At 32.9% G+C, this 19,201-nt stretch overlaps 1 protein-coding gene across 11 annotated transcripts in view; it reads right to left on the bottom strand.

Annotated features, from left to right (window-relative positions):
* The window catches only part of LRRC7 (leucine rich repeat containing 7), a 474,513-nt gene that overhangs the window by 206,878 nt on the left and 248,434 nt on the right, over positions 1-19,201 (bottom strand). For 2 of the 11 annotated variants that reach the window (XM_074334941.1, XM_074334940.1), the window contains one exon: positions 814-2,384. The exons of the other annotated variants lie outside the window; for them this stretch is intronic. In XM_074334941.1, coding sequence (XP_074191042.1) covers positions 2,378-2,384 — 7 coding nt within the window. In that variant the 3' untranslated portion in view covers positions 814-2,377. Of the gene's footprint in view, positions 1-813; positions 2,385-19,201 lie in introns of those variants that run through there. 11 annotated transcript variants of the gene reach the window in all.

Genomic DNA, 19,201 nt, shown 5'->3' with positions numbered 1-19,201 from the left:
ACTTTATAAAATGAACACATTTCATATTTCTGTTAAATTTGTATGTATTACTCCTCTCAGGATAAAAGACTAGAGTTAGAGTGACATAAACATTGTAAATGAATTTACACTTGTTGGAAAACTTACAGTGACACATAGCATTAACAGGGAGCAAAAGTGAATTGAGTATCATATTCAGTGGTATTTAGTTTAATTTTTTGCTTTCGTAATCACTTCTTTTTTTTTTAAAATTAAATTTATTGAGGTGACAATTGTTAGTAAAATTACATAGATTTCAGGTGTACAATTCTGTATTACATCATCTATAAATCCCATTGTGTGTTCATCACCCAGAGTCAGTTCTCCTTCCATCACCATATATTTGATCCCCCTTACCCTCATCTCCCACCCCCCACCCCGCACCCCCCTTACCCTCTCGTAATCACTTCTGACGCAGTTTAAAACCACGCTGGCTTTGACAACAGTTATTCAAGTTTATTGTTAATTTTTGGTCATTAAGAAAAGTTTCCTATATCCTACATATACAAGCTATAATTACAATATTTTATCATAAGACCAGAAATGCAACATGGCTTACTGCAGGAAGGTCATGCCAACAAAATAATTATCTAACAGAATTACTGCTTATTGCTGCAGACTTTACTCACAGCTCTATAAGACTCTCGAACTTTAAAAATGGAAAGTCCAGTTTCTTACTTGGAATATGATAAAGGCAGAACAGCAGTATATCTTTAATCTTTAAAGCTACTTTCACGCAGACTATTTTAAATAATCTCTAAAATGTATTTGAAGGACATGGTGAGAACACAGTATAAAACTACACCAAAATAGCACAATTTATTTTAAAGTAGAGTCAGAAATTTACTTTGTGTTCTTAGAATATCAACTTAGTTTTCGATTTACAGTTTCTAGATATATGCAATATATGTGAAAACGGTAAGTCAGTTAGCATATGACATACAAAACTAAAAACATGTACAAACTCAATTAAATAGATTTATAAATTTTTACATACAGATCTTCATTAGTGTTCACGGAAAAATAAAAATTTGCACAAATTTAACTAAAGAATCCAATGTCCACTTTCATATGTACATGTGCTTTTTACAAAGGGCTATGCATTTTAGGACATACTTTCATTATTTTATATATTTCACATAATTCAAATGTATTAAAACATAATAGAAATATTCAGTAAAGTACATTTTGACTCCATAGTGTAGATTTTGCAAAAAATAACAGTTCGCAATTTTTTAAATAATAAAACAGAAACAAAGCCAACAAAAAAAGGGGGGGAACTATTAAGTTCAATCTGTCCTGCTCATATAATTTGAAGAACCTTCAAATTATATTTAATCAAGCAGTAGTTCCAATAGAACTAGCATAAATTTTTTGTCTTGTTCTAAAAAAGAGTTAAGATGTGGCGAATGATGAATAAGCTGTACTACACCAACATGAAGATCTCTGTATATTGAGTTTCAAACTCTTCAAAATTTTAGTATGAAACATATCTTACTTCTAAGTCATACATATAAAGTGTTAAGTGTAAATGCACCCATTACGTCGATTGTTATTTATTTTGCAAAATCGTCATCACAGAGACTTGTTTTACATGCAAATTGAAATGCTGTAAATCATTAAACTACAGATTAAGCCAATGTGGTTAATTAACAAATGTGTTTTACAGTTACCAAATAACTGTTTTACATTAAATTACATAAAATGAAAGGATACATAAAACCAATCAATCTATTGGCCTTTCATATTTTGACTTGGGGTCACCTGCGAATAATCTTTTACTTTGAAAAATAAGTTCACAGTGAAACATCATTAGGCAGTACGACAGAGAAACTGGGCAACTGAACTGACCAGAGAAATTTTCTTGTTTCCTGCAGTAGTATAACTTTTAATATGACGGATTATTCTGATCTATTTTTTAAAGCAATGAAACGAAAGTTGTATGTGACAGCAGCTTTATATAATAGTTAAATAAATTTGACAAAAACATGGGTATTAATGTTTTCCTGAGACTGATAAAATTTTATATTCATTGAAAGTTAAGGAAACTGAACACACTTGGAATAAAAAAATCAGGTTTCTCTATATTAGTTAGAAATGTCATTGTTAACCTTTAACAAAAACCAAACATTTTGCATAACACTAGGCAGTAAGAAGGCAGCCCCCATCAGCAGGTCGCATATCAAAAATGTTTGGTTTCATAATATAGTTTGGGAGAACTACCTCTACAAAGTCTATTCGTGCTGATGCTCCTGATGCTGCCATTTCTGATGCCCGAAAAGCTGCTGTCTCCACATCGTCTGTTGTAGGTGTCACTGTATAGTCTCAGGCGATTGGGCAAGGGGCACACTCAGGGTCTTCAGATGCTAAGATGAGAAAAATCAATTTCAATGCCCAAAAGATGGAATGCCTATGCAGAAGGTGACTAAAATAATTACCGATTGGTCTACAGTACAGAAAGGTGGAATGTTCTTTTCACATAATTCCATAGAACTAGGTTTTAAACAAGAGTTGTGTAAAGAGGTATGGATGTAAGATTAGGAAAAATGTTAGATAAACTAGAAACAGAAAGTTAAACTGACTGGAATTGGACCAGATGACTGAAAACATGCATACTTCCTGAAGGGAATCTAAAACATTCATATTAAGCTCACTGAGGGATAAACCATTCTCATGAAAATAACTTACTTAAACTTTCATTTGCAAGGTTATTTCTGCTCATTTAAATTAACTCTCTACAATAACAAGCATTATTGATACATGTTGTTTAAGGCAGAATATGAGTGGATACTTTGGTGTTTTACTCTGAGTTTCACTGTCCCTTTTTCTCTCTGGGAATAACAAAATTTGGTTTATGAATGTCCTCTGTTATATAAAAATTTCTTCTTAAATCTATCAGCTTCCCTCACATGTAGAATAATTCAGTGTGATCTACATAGTATTTGAAAAAAGCTCTTATATGTGAAAACATCACTGAAAGAAACCAGTGAGAGATATACATGTAACTGGACATACTATAGAAGAGTACATGTTATTATTGTTAAAATAATTTTGATTGGAAGAAAGTTTTGGGTTGTAAAAAATCATCATTCCTTCCATTTCTTTTTTATTAAATATTTAAACTGCAACTTTTGCCCAGCATAAAACAAAAATGTGTAATTTGTATTGAAACATATTTTTAAAAAACCATTGACTTGAATGCAAAATGATAAATGCATATATTAGAACAAAATTATTTACAAAATATTTACCATTTCTGGAAACAAAGCAGTAGCTCAAATTAATATACCATGACTACTTTGAATTAAATCAGTTAAGTAACCATCTTTTTTATTTAAAACATTAGCATTTTTATGACAGTCATTTATACAGCCTGTGCACATGAATTCATTATATTTGATATACTGTAAAGTGACAAGTGACCACAAATTATAACGACAGATTCTTATTGAACATAATTTTTCAGCAGGAGCCATCCTGAATCAATTAATCATGCTATTACTCTACTTTAGTTTTGCTCTCCATTTTTTTCCAGAAAAGCTACAAATCACATGCTTCAATTAATGACTTTTACATATTTTATTTACCATTTTTGATGTACTACATTTTATTGAAATTAATTAAATGCTACAATTTTACCAACATATAATGATTTAAAAATTGGATATGCTTAATAGCTAAAATTATGGTTTTTCAGATAAATGCAATTATGATCACACATAATATTAAATGATGGTTGAATAACTTATCTGCATTAGACATTTCTCTTTGAGAACTCTGAAGAGATTGTTATATTTTTAATTAAAAATAAAAATGTAATTTTACATTACAATATTTTTACATACAACTGAAATTAGTGTACATTAATCTTAAAGTATTTTGGCAGTAGAAGGCAAGGAGTCCTCAAATCCATGATTATTAATTACATTAGAAGAACTTGGTAAATGCTCTAAAAGCTGAACAATTCAATGCTTACAATAGGTAGATTAGGAATGCACATATACTATTTGAACAAAAATTATCTATCTGCATGTTTAATTGACAGGAAATACATATACAGATTCTTTGTGAGGATATTTTGTCTCATAGATTTTGTTAGAATTATAGTTTTATTTATTAATTTTTGGGTATATTATTAAATAGTCATTTAAAAGAGGAACTTATTTACAAATCAATGTAGCTATTTCACATCATTATCATAACTCTCCCAATATATGTTTATTATATTCACCGTCTTATTTTAATAATATAAGAAACATAACAGCATATGCAAAATATTACAAAGATTATATATTATATATACTACCATTCTGTATAAATTAGATATAGATAATGCTATGCAGTTCAAGCTCAGGCTCAAGTTGAATATAGTTGAGCAATTTGTGTATTTTTCTTGGAGAATTTGAAATATGCAACTGGATAGCTGGCAAACTCAAAATAATGAAATCTTAGTGTTTTTGTCTCAGATCTCTCTGTCTTATCATTTGACCTTTTCATATGGCATACAGATTATTCAAGAATGGATCTAACAGAATAGTAACATAGCAGTCAGTATTCACATTCCACTGTCTAACTGGCCAAAATTAAGCACCACCTGAAAGCTGAAAGTATTACAGAATACAGTTTGGCTTTAAAGATAGGGCCCAAGTATAAATCATTTTCTTTGAACACCAAGGTGATCAATAGATAAATCTTTATAATGGCAAGTAACAATTTATTCTTTAAACACATTGTATAAATTGTCCCAGTCTATGTGTCATTTTCAGTATGAGATTAAAACTCATTGAATTAAGAATGCACTTCTATTATAAAACGAGATACCCGACAGAACAGTCTTTAGCTGATTAGTAAGAAAATTTCAACTGTATATATTATTTTGTATATAAAAGGTTGAACTAAATAAATACGATTATGTTCAAGCTAAATCAACTTTGAAATTCCTTTGCTCTAAATTATACCTTATAACATTTCAAAAAATTTTGTTGATATGCTAAAGTATTTCAAAAGAACTTGATAAATAAGTGGAAGAGTATTTTATCTATGGCCCCCAAGTAACTACAGAAGGAGTACATTAAGAGATATAAAAGGGAGGGAGTGACAAATTCTGTTTGGAGAATTTAAAAAATAATTCTAAGAGATAATCTGTGATCTGAGTCTTTATTTTTCAATAAGAGATTACCATACAGCAAAAGAGGGAATTTTTAGGCATAAGAAATTTCATGTACAAATTTATTAAAATTTTAAAGCAAATAATTTATGGAGAACGGTGAGATATTCTTTCATGGGGAATCAGAATATGGAGGGGATTGTTGTAAGATAAAGCAACTTGTCCTGTCTCCTTACACATTTATGTCTACACCTCACTCTTTTTGTTCAACCTTAAAGAAAGTGTTTCTTCACCTATTCAGGTTAAATTCTTGCTTGTGCACTTGATCCCCTGCCTTATCAACCTTTCCTAGGAATGATCTAACTGTGCTACACAATGAATAGCAAGATAGCAAGCTGAGTTGGTCTCTGTCCTTTCTTGTCTTCTGAAAATGGCAGTCTATCTTACTTCCTTTTCATTCACTCATCAACCCACTGCCCTCTGGATTTCTAGCCCATCCAATTTAATCAAACTACCTCACTCATAGGGAATTAGTATTACTAGTTGTTAATCACGCCAGGTTTGGAGACATAGAAACTTAGGACTGATTCCCACATGTGCTGCTGTCTGCTGACCTTAAGCTAGTAATTTGACTTTCTGGAACCATCATTTTTCTTAATCTTCAAAACAGACATACTGACACCTTCCTTAGTCTATTGAGTCAAGTTCAAAATGAAATTTAGTACATGCTTTACAGTGGTTTATCTAGAGTTTTGCACGTAAAAGTTCAAGGAATTATTAAGTATCAATGTTCATAATTTTTTCTAGTTCCAAATCCAACTATCATTTTTCAGTCTTTATCTTTGGGATTTCTTTGCTCTCTTTGACTATTGGTTATTCCCTTCATCAAACCTCTCTACCTTATTAGATTCTATGACAAGACATTCTTCTGCTTCACTTTGCAGTTTAATGTCTCCTTCATGGGCTTATTTTCTGCCTGTTCTATAATTGTTGGTTTTTTGTTTTAGGCCCATTGCTCTCATCACTCGATACACAAAGATGTGCTCACATAGTTTCAGATAACATGTACTAATGATGCCCAAACCTAGATTTCCAGCCCACTTATCTACCTTTGAGCTTCAGATTCTTATATCTTGTAACTATTCTAGGTATAGAATTGGATCTTCCCAAATTGAATCCGGTGTTTTCCCTCTAAAGCATCTCCTCTCTGGATTTTTTTTTTTTCACATTCATTTTAAATTCATTGATTTCTATTCATAGTTCTACAGAATATTGTGATTTTTATTTTATTTTATTTTTTTTTTGCCTACATTACTACAGTAGACTGTCACTCCATCTCTTTTCCCTCAACTCCGTATTCCACATGGTTACCAAAGGAAATTTAACCACATCACTCTCTGTTGTGGGCTGAATTGTGTCTCCTCCACCCCTCCAAATTTATATGTTGAAGTCTTAACCCCCAGACCTAAGAACGTATTTGGAAATATAGTCTTTAAACAGACAATTAAGTTAAAATGAGGTTATTAGATGGACTCTTTATTCAATATAGCCAATGTTTTTACAAGAAGAGGTGATTAGGACACAGATTCACAGAGGGAAAACCATGTGAAGACACAGGGAGAAGACAGGTATCCATGAGACAGAGAGAGACCTCAGAGGAAACCAACTCTGCTGAAATTTTGATCTTGGGCTTCTAGCATCCAAAATTATTAGAAAATAAATTTCTGTTGTTTAAGCCAACCAGTCTGTGATACTTTATGATTGCCCTAGCCAATGAACACACTACCCTGTGTATACTTAAGTTGTTGAGAGTACATGGGATAGAATCTCAGCATAACAAGTTGCCATATCATACCTTCCTATCTAGTTTCCCTTCTGACAACTTTCTGCTATCATGCTATGCTTCAGCAACCATCAACTGTTTCCAATTCTCTGTATGCACTGTATTTCTCACCTTTGTATTTCTGCTACTGCTGTCCTCTTCACCTGGCTGATTTCTATCCAGTCCTTTAGATTCAACTTAATCACTATCTTTCTAGGAAACCATCCTTTAACCCAAATTGAATTTTAAGTAATGCACAAACAAAAGTTGTAATGCATAGATACACGGAAGGGGGAAGAATCACCATAAACATTTAACCCTAAGATGACCATTGTAACTTTTTAATGCTTTTCCTTCCAGCTTTCTAAGACTGATTTTCACATGATTGAAATTTTATTGTATAAGCAATTTTGCATTTAGTGTTTATTTGAATTGACATTATTTGAACAATGTCATTTTTCATCATTAAAAACATAATTTTGATGACTTGACAATATATTTCAATATGTTGACTTATCTCAATCTAATCATTCTTCTATAACTAGAAATTCAGAAGCTCTCATTGATTGCCCTGGGATTAATTGTACAGTATGATTCCCAACCTTGTAATTCTAGACTTCTTTCCTGGTCTTTGGATTTGCATATCAGTTGGACATACCTACCAGAGCATTTCATGAAAACTTAATTGGTACAAAACAAAAGTCAATTATTTCCCCCGATACCTGTCCCATATCTTCCACGCCTTCTTCTGTATCTGTTTAGAGCACAGTAATTGACCAGATCTTCCAAACTAGCAACCAGTGGGTCATCCTGACTTTTCTTTTCCTTCAACCTTTCCTGATTCTGTTTCAGTCATTTACTACAGTGTTTTGACTCTCCTAAGAATACTTTGTGTCTTTCCTCTCAACTCCACTGTCATGAATTTAAACTGATTCACATGATCTCTAGGCTATTGAAATGGTCTCTAAATCATTCCTCCAGATTTCTCAATTCCATCTTCCTCAAATTTGCTTCATAACTGTTACCATAATTGTTAAAAATGCAAATCTGATCATGTTACTCTTTAGCTTTATATTATTCTGTGGATCACTGGATTCTTCAAAACCATGTCCCAACCTTTTCTCATGGCTTTGTAATATGTATTTTATACAGATTATTTTAGCCAATCCTTCTCAGAACTCCCTGAGGGAATCAGCCTGACATTTCCATTTTATATCAGTGTTTCTGGAAGAACTGTACTGTGACTATGTACTATATGTCTGTGTGGCTGACTGCATCCCCAGAGTAGAAACATGGAAGAACAAACTATAAAAATAAAAAATTGCTGAAGGGTTTAAATATCTATGTTGGCCAAAATCTTTACTGTAGATTCAAGGTAGACAGAATATTAACACGTTGCGTACGGTGGGGTTTAAATCCCTCGTGAAGATTCTTATGATCCGTACGCAACGTGTTAAAAGAGAAAGAAGAGACTGAAAAACAAAAATAAGTAACCAGGAATAAAATCACAATCTAAATGGAAATAATTTTTTTTTCACGTTTCTGAATTCCTTTGGAAATGTATGATAATTTTGTAAAGTTCTCTATAATAGAGGCTTTATTAGTTTATTTATACCAGTGTCCCAAAGGGCCTAAAAACATGTGACTTAGTACTCCTATGGTGAGTTTAAATATATATAAACTTTTCAAGGTTTAGGTGATTCACAAATGTTGGAAAGCAATCAACTTATTGCTAAAAACATTATTATTCTAAGACTAACCCATTATATCACAAGCACTGATCGATAAAAGTCCACATTCATCATTTCAAACATGGGAGCTTAATGGAGACTTGACAGTAAGCAGTAATTACCGCAGGAGCACTAATGCAGAATTGATATTCAGTGCTAACAGATTAATTTTGAAGCTAATTGAAAAGAAACTTTGCTTTGAATCACACCATTCCAAAGAATTGTTATTGTTATGAATTTTCCCCTTATTATTTTAAAGACTGTTCTGATGCATTGTTTATATAGAACACCTGGCAGGATTCTAGTAACAAGTTTTATGAGTAGAAAATATAACCCTTAGAATCAGAAGGAAGGTCCATGTCGGAAAAGGCTGGATGCCACTAAATCCTAACCTTTAAAAGTTCTTTGGGAGGATGAAAGGATCTACTTTTCCACCATTTAGCCTGCTGTGTGTCACACCTTGCTTTTGGTCCACACTCTATAGTTTTTCTCCACTTACAGACCCTATTTAGTAATAGACCTAAAGCAAAAGCATCCTGTTGAATTTATCTTGAGTTTCATTCTTTTGCCATTTGAGAATTTGCCACCTTGACAACTGCAAACCTCCTCACAAATAAAAGTTAGATGAAGTACATTTAGGCACAGTTATTCCTTTCCAAATATTCCATTTGCCACTAAATGTTCTTTTCCATTTGGCAGCAGCACCTAGGAGCTATGTCTTCACTCATTACTGCTAGTGAATCTGAAGTTATTTTGGTCACAGTTTGATTTTCAGGTCATTTGTTAAGTGACCGATATTTTGTTCAGTAGCTCTCTCTCTGTGTCATCTATATAAAAGGAACTGTCTTCAGTGAGTCACTTAGTCTGATGCTTTTTTGAAAAAATTAATAAATCAGATTTTAATTTTCTGATAGATCTTGAACATAACCCACCCCCACCCACACACACACTTTGTTTTCTTTATTCACAATGATACCTGAATAGAACTTTACAATCCTTATGATTCCTTTTTATTTTATTTTATTTTTTATATTAATTTCAGGTGTACAGAAAACATTATGATTAGATATTCACACCCCTCATGATGTTCTTGAGGACTTTAATTCCTTGGCTATCAGAATCTGGTGGCTCTTAGTATTGACTCCTAAAACATTGCTCTGACTTCATTCTATCAGTTACTTTTAGCTTTTCCTTCTGATAATTAGGTTTCATGCAGCCTAGTGCCTGAAACATAGCAGGTATTTAAAGAATATTTGCTGAATAGTAGACAGGTATTTTGCAGATGGTCAACTGACACGTCTACTAAGAGAATAGCTAGCATGTAAGTACTTGCTTAGGTTACCCTTTGCAGGCCAGCGAAGTTATTTTATCTAGTTTGCTGGGGGTAAGGTGGGAGAAGTGCCCCTCTGCTAGGCTGTTCTCAGGTAGACTGACTAGAACCATCTTATTTTTATACTTTTGGTTTATACTCTTCTGTCCCTACTGGATAACTGCAACAAGCAACTTTCTGGTTACACACAGATCCAGAAAGTTTCTCAAGAACCAGCTTATCTTTGTGCCCTCACGCTCCTCTTCTCTAGGAGAAAAAAAAAAATCACATTCCCTTGGACATCAATGGTTTCCATACATCCATTAGTAAGTCTTAGTCTGCACTGTTTTATTTATCAGTTCAAATATTCAAGCTTCCCTAATGGGATTTGGTATTGCCTCCATGATTCCATGTGTCCAGTGACAAAAAGATTGTAACCATAGCTTTTCTTCTTTGGTTACAAAGATCCTCACTGAAGGCTAATGAATGTTAACACCCTTTGTTTTAAGCAGTGTTTCATCATGTTGCCTTATCTTCCAACACTTCAACATAGGGCTATGAATAGTTGATGTTGTCTTAACATCAACACACATGGAATAAATTTAATGAGTAAATTACTGAGTGTTGCCTTCCACAGTGTTTGGGAGATCCAAAATTAGCTTCACTAGCTTTTTGTGCTGGCCAATGTGTTTTTATACATAGTCTTAATTGTATATGTTTGAAGCAGTGTTAAATGTCATCCTAGACTTTTATTTTTAATTTTGTCACACAAACTCATCCATCCATTCTTCCTTCCAAACATTCTTCCTTGTTACTGCTCTAGGCAATGGAGATACAAATATAAAAGACACTCTGCCTTAAAGGAAATCATAGATGAGTAAATAAACAATTATAACATAATGGGATTTTTTTTTTTTTTCCACTAAGAAAGCACAGAAAAGGGATGGCTGAGACAGTCTGAGTGGTTTCAGAAAAAAATTTCTACTAAACTTATGGATGTTGGGTTCAAAGAACATTTTATGAATTTGGCTCCAAAGGTAAGGGAAGTAAATCTAAAATAAGTGAATGGGACTATATCAAACTAAAAAGCTTCTGCACAGCAAAAGAAACCACTGATGAAATAAAGAGGCAACCAACCAAATGGGAGAATATTTTTGCAAACAACCCCTGATAAGGGACTAATATCCAAAAAATATAAGGAACTCATAAAACTCAATAACAAAAAAACAAACAATCCAATTAAAAAATGGGCAGAGGACCTGAAGAGACATTTCTCCAAAGAGAACATACAAATGGCCAATACACATATGAAAAAATGCTCAACATCACTAATCATCAGAGAAATGCAAATAAAAACCACAATGAGATATCACCTCACCCCAGTTAGAATGGCTATCATCAACAAAAAAAATAGTAACAAGTGTTGGAGAGGCTATGGAGAAAAAGGAACCCTCATACACTGTTGGTGGGAATGCAGACTGGTGCAGCTGCTATGGAGGGCAGTGTGGAGGTTCCTCAAAAAATTAAGAATGGAATTACCATATGACCCAGCAATCCCTCTCCTGGGTATCTACCCTAAAAATCTGAAAACATTTATCCCTAAAGATATATGTACTCTGATGTTCCTTGCAGCTTTATGGAGGCCAAGATATGGAAACAACCAAAGTATCCTTCAATAAATGAATGGATAAAGAACATGTCGTATATATACACAATGGAATCCTATTTGGCCATAAGAAGAGATGCAATAGTGCCATTTCCAACAATATGGATAGATCTTGAGATTATAATGCTAAGCGAAATAAGTCAGACAGAAAAAGTAGAGAGCCATATGATTTCACTGATATGTGGTATATAAAACTGAAAACAACAAAAGAACAAGACAAACAAATGAAACAAAAACTCATAGACACAGACAATAGTTTAGTGGTTACCAGGGGGTAAGCAGGGAGGGGAGTTCTAGAAGAGGGTAATCGAGTCAAATATATGGTGATGGAAGGAGAAGTGACTCTGGGTGACAAACACAAAAAGTGAGATATAGATGATGTATTACAGAATTGTACACCTGAAATCTATGTAACTTTACTAACAATTGTCACCCCCATAAACTTTAATAAAAACAAAATTTCTTGAGGAGCTTATCTCCACTGAGTTATAATGGGTAAGTAAATTAGGTAATCAAAAAGTAGGAAAAGATGTACCAAGCAGAAGGAAAAACATACACAAAGGCCAGAGACAAGAGTGTAAGTAAGTCAAGGTGACGGGCACATAGAGTATGATGAGGGGGAGGAAGTAGTGAGGAGAGAAGAAAAGACAGTTGAGGGACAGATCATAAAGGGCCATTATCTTACAAAGTGTAGATCTTTTTTCTTGAAGGTCATTGACGTTATTAAGAATTTTAAGATAGAAAATGACTTAATTTTCACTTTAATTTTGGAAAAACAGAGTGCAGGGTGGCGAGAGTGCAGGGAGGCAGGGAAACAGACAATTTTAATAGCTAAGGCATGACTTAATGATAACCTGAACTAACGCAATGATATTGAAGAGTAAGAAAAGGAAAACAGATATGAAAGGAATTACTCGTAGTTGTAATTTTACATTTAGTTATGTGATTAGTTGACAAATGGCTGTCTCTTTTATTAAATATAAGCTTCAGGAGTACAAAGATAGGGTTTGTTTTGGCTCACTATGGTATCGCTGATGTATAACACGTCTGGCACACAAGTGCTTAACGAGCATTTGTGGGATGAATTCTATAATGAATGAGTTTAAGAAATGCATTCATATTAAATGTATATCATGGACTGGACAGTTTACTAGGCAATGAGGATATAGTGATGAACAAGCAAGGTAAGATTCCTGTTCTCATGGAGAAATGTTAGAAAGAAGAGAGACAAGTAATAAGAGATTTTGCAATAATCAGTGTTAGAAAGAAATTAAAATACTTTTTTTGGGGGGGTGGGTAGCACTGGAGTGGGAGCTACCAAAGACTTTTGGGACAAGTGACATTTGATTTAAGATGTGCGTGATAAAACAAGGAGCCAGCCACGTCTAGATCTCAGAGCAGAGAGTTCCAGACAGAAGCAAATGAATAAACAAATTAGACAGATTTGACAGGATTTGTTGACTGATTGGATGTGGGAGTAAGAAATCGGCGTAGGATGATTCACAGGATCCAGAAAATGTTATTTCTAAATTAACTTGAGGAAACTGGAAAAAGTACAGATAGTGACATAAACTGAGCTCAGCGCTGGAACTGTTAACTTTAAGGTACCTGTGATATGCAGATGATAATTCACCTCTAAGATACTTCCTAAGAACAGAAAAGATACAGACCACAGCTCTAAAGGGTTGTTATGATAGCGTTCTCCAGGGCAAACTTCTTCACTGACAATATCTTTAGTTGACTACATTTGCTGAACGTCTTCCCAATACCTCCTGTTATTCAGAGCCAGTCGACTCTGTTCTGTTTCAGAATTTTCTATTAATGTAGTCATAGAAATATAAATTGACTATTAATTATCAGTAGGCTTTAGACAGGATTGTTTCCATGAAGAAATTTGGAAATCTGGACTCTTCAACTGCATTCTTTACTATCATGCTTCAATACTGTTTTAATTTCTGCTGTCTTGTAAAAATAATTTCACTTCCGTTGAAAGAGGCCCAATTTTGGGGGATCTCACCCACTACTTTTGCCAGCAAAATAATGTTTATGTCACATATAAGAACCTCCTATCAGTGTTACATACTCAACCTAGACTCAGAGGTCCAGTTCAGATGTGGGTATTACACTGCAAATATGTTTTAATACTGTTTTGGGCTATTAGTAAGATAGTTCCCTTTATGCTATAAACGAGAAGAAGGGAGAATATTAGACTTCTTTACTGGTGATATTTTTGTGGTTAATTTGGGAAGGTATTGTACTGACTAAAGACCTTCCAAGATAGAAAGTGATAGTTATGTACAGATGTGCCAGAGACTGCCCTGCTACATAAATACAAAGGTACTGCAACTTCATAATGAAATATTATTTCAGTAAAGAAGGTTCAACTATAAGGAATTCGACCTGATAAATCTGTCCTTCCTGTCAGACAACTTTTAAGAAATCTCAGAAAGCTAGACTTTAGCAACTGATTTTATCAAGTAGGTAGGACCTGATAGCCTCTTGTCTTCGAACTGCAAGAACACCTGTAATTTCTAGCAGCACCCACACAGAGACCCTACATGATATAAGGCATAAAGCAAAGTACCTCTGGTCTAGAACTCATTCTCGATTCGCTTCTTATGCCATGGCTACTCCAACTGACAGCTGGATCCTGCTGATTTTTTCAGTTATATGGTACCAATTTAACACTTCACTTCCTTGAACTGGATTTTCTACCTCCTTGGATGTATTTAGCTTTTATCAAATCAAACCTGTTTGGTAGGGCTCCTCCTCTTTAATCTGATTTCGACTCAGCTCTCCGTAAAATCAACTGGTTAAATTGCTTGTCATGTCCAGCAGGACTCATCATGTAGATCGAATCTGTTACATTTCAGGTGTCAAAGTCCATTAAGGAGTATTTGCAATTCTCAAGACACCACTGCTAGATTTTTCCTGCTACTCATTTTTCTGAAGCAATATGTTGACACAAGGTCACATTAAGTTGTGTCCTTTGCATATTCTCTAGGAATCCCATTAGTGCATTTATTTAAAGAACATTATGTATGAACTTAGAAAAATATCAACACTGTTGAAGGTGTAGTAGATAACGCAAAGATTCACAGACTGCTGATAACCATTGAAATATTTGGCAGTGCTTTTCAACTTCTTTTTTATTTGAAAATGCTATATATATATATATATACACACACAAAACTAAAATACAACTTTCTAAATTTATAAATGTGATTGTCATATACCCAGGGTACCAAAAAAAGTATATATATTTTAGGAAAGGAAAAAACTGTATTAAAATTACGCTGATGGTAACCACATTGAGCACCTCTTATAATTGCAGAAGTCAAATGTGACTTGTATTCATCTTTTGTTATCAGTATATATTGAGTATTATAATTTTAATACATTTTTTCCCTTTCCTAAAACGTGTATACATTTTTTTGGCATCCTCTGTATACTTTTTTCAGCATAGTCTTAAATTTTTAAAATTTTATTTACTTTGTGCATCTTTTCCTCCTCTCACCTCTACTCTTTTTTTTTTTAATTAAAGTTTATTGGGGTGACAATCGTTAGCAAATTTACATAGATTTAAGGTGTACAATTCTGTAATACATCATTTTTAACTGTGGTACATTTATATAATGGAGTATTACTCGGTTCTAAAGAAGACTGAAATCTTACCATTTGCAACAATATGCATGGACCTAGAGAACATTATGCTCAGTGAAATAAGTCAGTCAGGGAAAGACAAATCCCCTCTACTCTTTTACTCTTCTGACCCATATTCCAGTCTCAAGTGACCCAAATATATAACCCAGTAAGTAGCCTATTATATTCTTCTTGATGTGTATAGAATTATTAAGTTGGTGCAAAAGTATTCCATACATTCCATCCAAGGCAACTATTCCATCATTAATAGCTTTGATTATAAATTCTTAACTGTTATCCATAATTCTGTTGCTTCTTATATAAATTTTAAGATTATTTTATCCAATTAAAAGCTTTTGGAATTGAAAGAGAAGGTAGGTTAAATAAATACTGAACTTCATTAATGAGTAATTTTGGGAATAAGATTTTTATGATATTAAATCTTCCCATATAAGAAATGATATATCTTTGCATTTATTCACATCTTTTATGGCCTTCAATAATAAATTATAGTTTTCTTTTATAAGCATTTTGCCTCTCTTGTTAAATTTATTCGTAAATATTACTTGTTTCTATTGGGAATAAAATATTTGTTTCTTTCATCACTGTTATTTTTCCAGAATGAAAAAAAATCTTGATATTCATATATTTATTTTGTCCAACTGTCTTGCAAATACCTGTATTCATTTTAGTAGCATCTTGGGGCTCAGATTTGCTAAGTATACATAGTATGACTGTATAGTTAACAAATAATATAACTGCCACTATCAGTTATTTCTATCAGATTTATCACTCAGCTGGATCTGTCTTTGAAACCTGAATTTACCTCTAAGAGTTGTGCAGTATTGGGCAAGTTTTTGAATCTCCTCAAATCTTATTTTTCTCATCTGTAAAATAGAAACTGATAATGGTGCCTATCTTATAGTGATATCATGTGGATTAAATTTACTGATAAATATAAAATAATATAGTGCTAGCAGGTATAAAACACTGTGAAATGATGGCTGGTATTGTTAGTATAGTTGCTGAAGAATTCATAGGCAGAAAACCAGTTTAAGTAGTAAGTGTAAATTTTTCAGCAGTATTGTTTCTTAACCATTTTTAAATGAAGAATGGATATACAATTTTAAATAGGCAAGCTAGAAGAGCTTGGATTCTTCTGGGTAGCAAGAGATTTTCTAGGGACAATATGAAACAAAAAATGACCCAGACAAAAAATACAATGACAGCTAAGTATTTAGCAAAATAGAATCCAATAGAGAATATATATTTCATCTAATGAGTCCTTTAAAGTTTAAAAGACAATAATAAAAAACCTTATCAGAGAACTGATGTACATATCAACAAAGAATAATAAAAAAGAAATAGAATGGCGAATTAAATTTTGTGAACTGTATAAACCATCAAGAAAAAAAAGAGAATTGAGCTCATAAGTTGACTGTAGTAGAAACGGATATATTCAGTATAAATGTCTGCTTATATCATCTAGGTCATTTTACCTTATTAATAAAGGAAGATTAATACAGTTTCTTCAAATATGAACACATCTTTTGAAAATCTAGCTGGTGTAGGTTCTCTAGGAAAGTTTTTTGTGATTTAAAAATGGGTTAAAATGAAGATATCATTATTGTCAGTTTAAAGGAAATATTTCCACTGTTTTGGATCCCTTATTCTTTTCTCAACTTTGCTAGCTCTTTACAAAAGCATTGCATTTAGAGAAAGGTTGACAATGTTTAAATTTTTATAATTTAGCTAAATAAAAACTTCACCAAAAGTGATTACATTACACTTGTCAACAGAAAGAGACTTAATATCAGACGCCATTAACCCTAACTGCCACCAGAGCAACATAAAAGGTAATAAAAATTCTTGGCTCACCTTATAATAAAAGCCTTTACCAACCAAAAAGAAAAGACTGAATACTCAGATTAGCTATCTGTCAATAGCATGTTGGATTCGGGGATCATAATTAATAATGGTAATTTGACAACACAAACATAGGAAATCTATTATATAGGTATGTGATACTAATATGTTAGAAGAGCTATTGAATAAACTTTATATAATGCAGGAATCACCATGCATGTATTTATTGTATGCTTTTTAAAAAGTATTTAAATTTTTCTTCATCTAGTTATTAGAAATTATCAAAACTCAATTCTGATACATTTGTTAATGTAATCCTCATGTACACAGACGGTATAAACTGAGTCACTCTCAGCAGAAACATGCGCTATTATGAATTATGTATAAAGCACTGGATTTGGATCTGGATTGATCCAGGAAAACTTTTTTGGAGAGGAGCAGGGGAACTTATTTTTGTTTGTGGATAGTTACATTCATTTCCTAGCGCTAAGAGTACAATTGATGGTTGCATAAACCATTTCCTTAAACTATACCTTTTCTAGATCTTTATAGAAAGTTTGTCATTGGTTGTCCTTGGTTGTCTCACTAGTGCCATATTCTATTAAACACCTGATCGGAATAGAAGACAATCCAAAGTTTGCCTTTCTTATTTCTGTCTAAAGGGGCTCTTTGTTGGACGTCGACACAGAAACTCAACTAAACTGTGTTTTGTGTACATATTGATTGAAAAAAAAAAATAGTCTTCTTATTAAAAACAAAATTAAATTATCTTGCCTCTTCAAAGAAAGGTGGGGCAAGATCATCATTTTAATGACTCTATTCTTTCTATGTCACAGGATCAGGAAAAAGGACCTTGGCCAAATCTTTTCCTTAACCACCAGTGATCATCTACTGAACTTGCCTAATAAGAAGAATCACCAAGAAAACAGGTGTGATAGGTGAGAATCAGATTATTAAATCAAGTCAAACATGTAGCACTGCTTTTTAAATTTTTATAAATTCAAATGAGTTATTTTAGGCCGAAGCTCATATTTTTGTGTGTTCTCTGTACGTTTTCTCATATTATAAATTGTGATGGCATGTTTTGAACATATTAAAATATTCATGGCAACATTAAACAGCCAGCAATAATTCAATGTAATAGCTATAAGGGTATAACAATATCATGCAATATTTATAAAAGCATCCATAACATTAAATGATTCCTTATTCACCCTCATGTACTTTTTGGCTATTTGAATAATCCTGTTTACTGCCTTACCTGAACTAGAATATATTCAAGAAAAAAAATACCACTTGTTTCAATGGACAAACCGTCTTCTTTTGACTTAACTATGACCTCTTATTTACAGAAATTGTGTCCCTTTCCACCCAGTACTACAGCGCCTGGTCAGGGCAATGTTCTGCCTGACACTTACAGCCATAAAGATAAGAATGTTCAGTTGTAGCCAAAATAACATTGATATGTTAACTGAAATCGGCATGTTTGTGAAGTATTGATGTGGTTCTCATGTGCCGTAGCATCCTAGTTAAGAACAACTTTTCTAAATTGGCCAGAAATAATTATATTGTTTTTGAACTGATTTTTATATAATCTTCATGGATATTCAGGCAATTACATTATTTTATTTAAGACAAGGACACTTTGAAAACATAATAGACCTTAACTCTGGCATAAAACATGCTATTATATACTATCAAGTAAGTATGCAAATAACAAAGAAAGTTGAATATATTTGACCATCAAAGGATATAAATATTATCAAATAACCAAAATATACAGGTCTTCATTATCCATTGCGTGAACAAAAAGTAATAATTTGAAAATTTTTATTGTTTCTATAAATAAAGAAACACATCTTTTTTAGTCATGTTACTAATCCATATGTCTACTCAAGGTTTTGATGAATTAAGTGTTGACTTGAATAAGTGTGCTGGATTTCAGTATGAGAATATGGGACACATAATGTCTGATTTGGAGCGTGCTAGTGGTGCACGGTGATACACACACAATACTGCCCCTTATTGCAAATATGCTGTA

The sequence above is a fragment of the Rhinolophus sinicus genome, linkage group LG06 (genome assembly GCF_036562045.2).
Source record: "Rhinolophus sinicus isolate RSC01 linkage group LG06, ASM3656204v1, whole genome shotgun sequence".
Taxonomy (NCBI): domain Eukaryota; kingdom Metazoa; phylum Chordata; class Mammalia; order Chiroptera; family Rhinolophidae; genus Rhinolophus; species Rhinolophus sinicus.
Note: the sequence above shows the minus strand (reverse complement) of the source record. Positions and strands in the feature narration are given on the sequence as shown.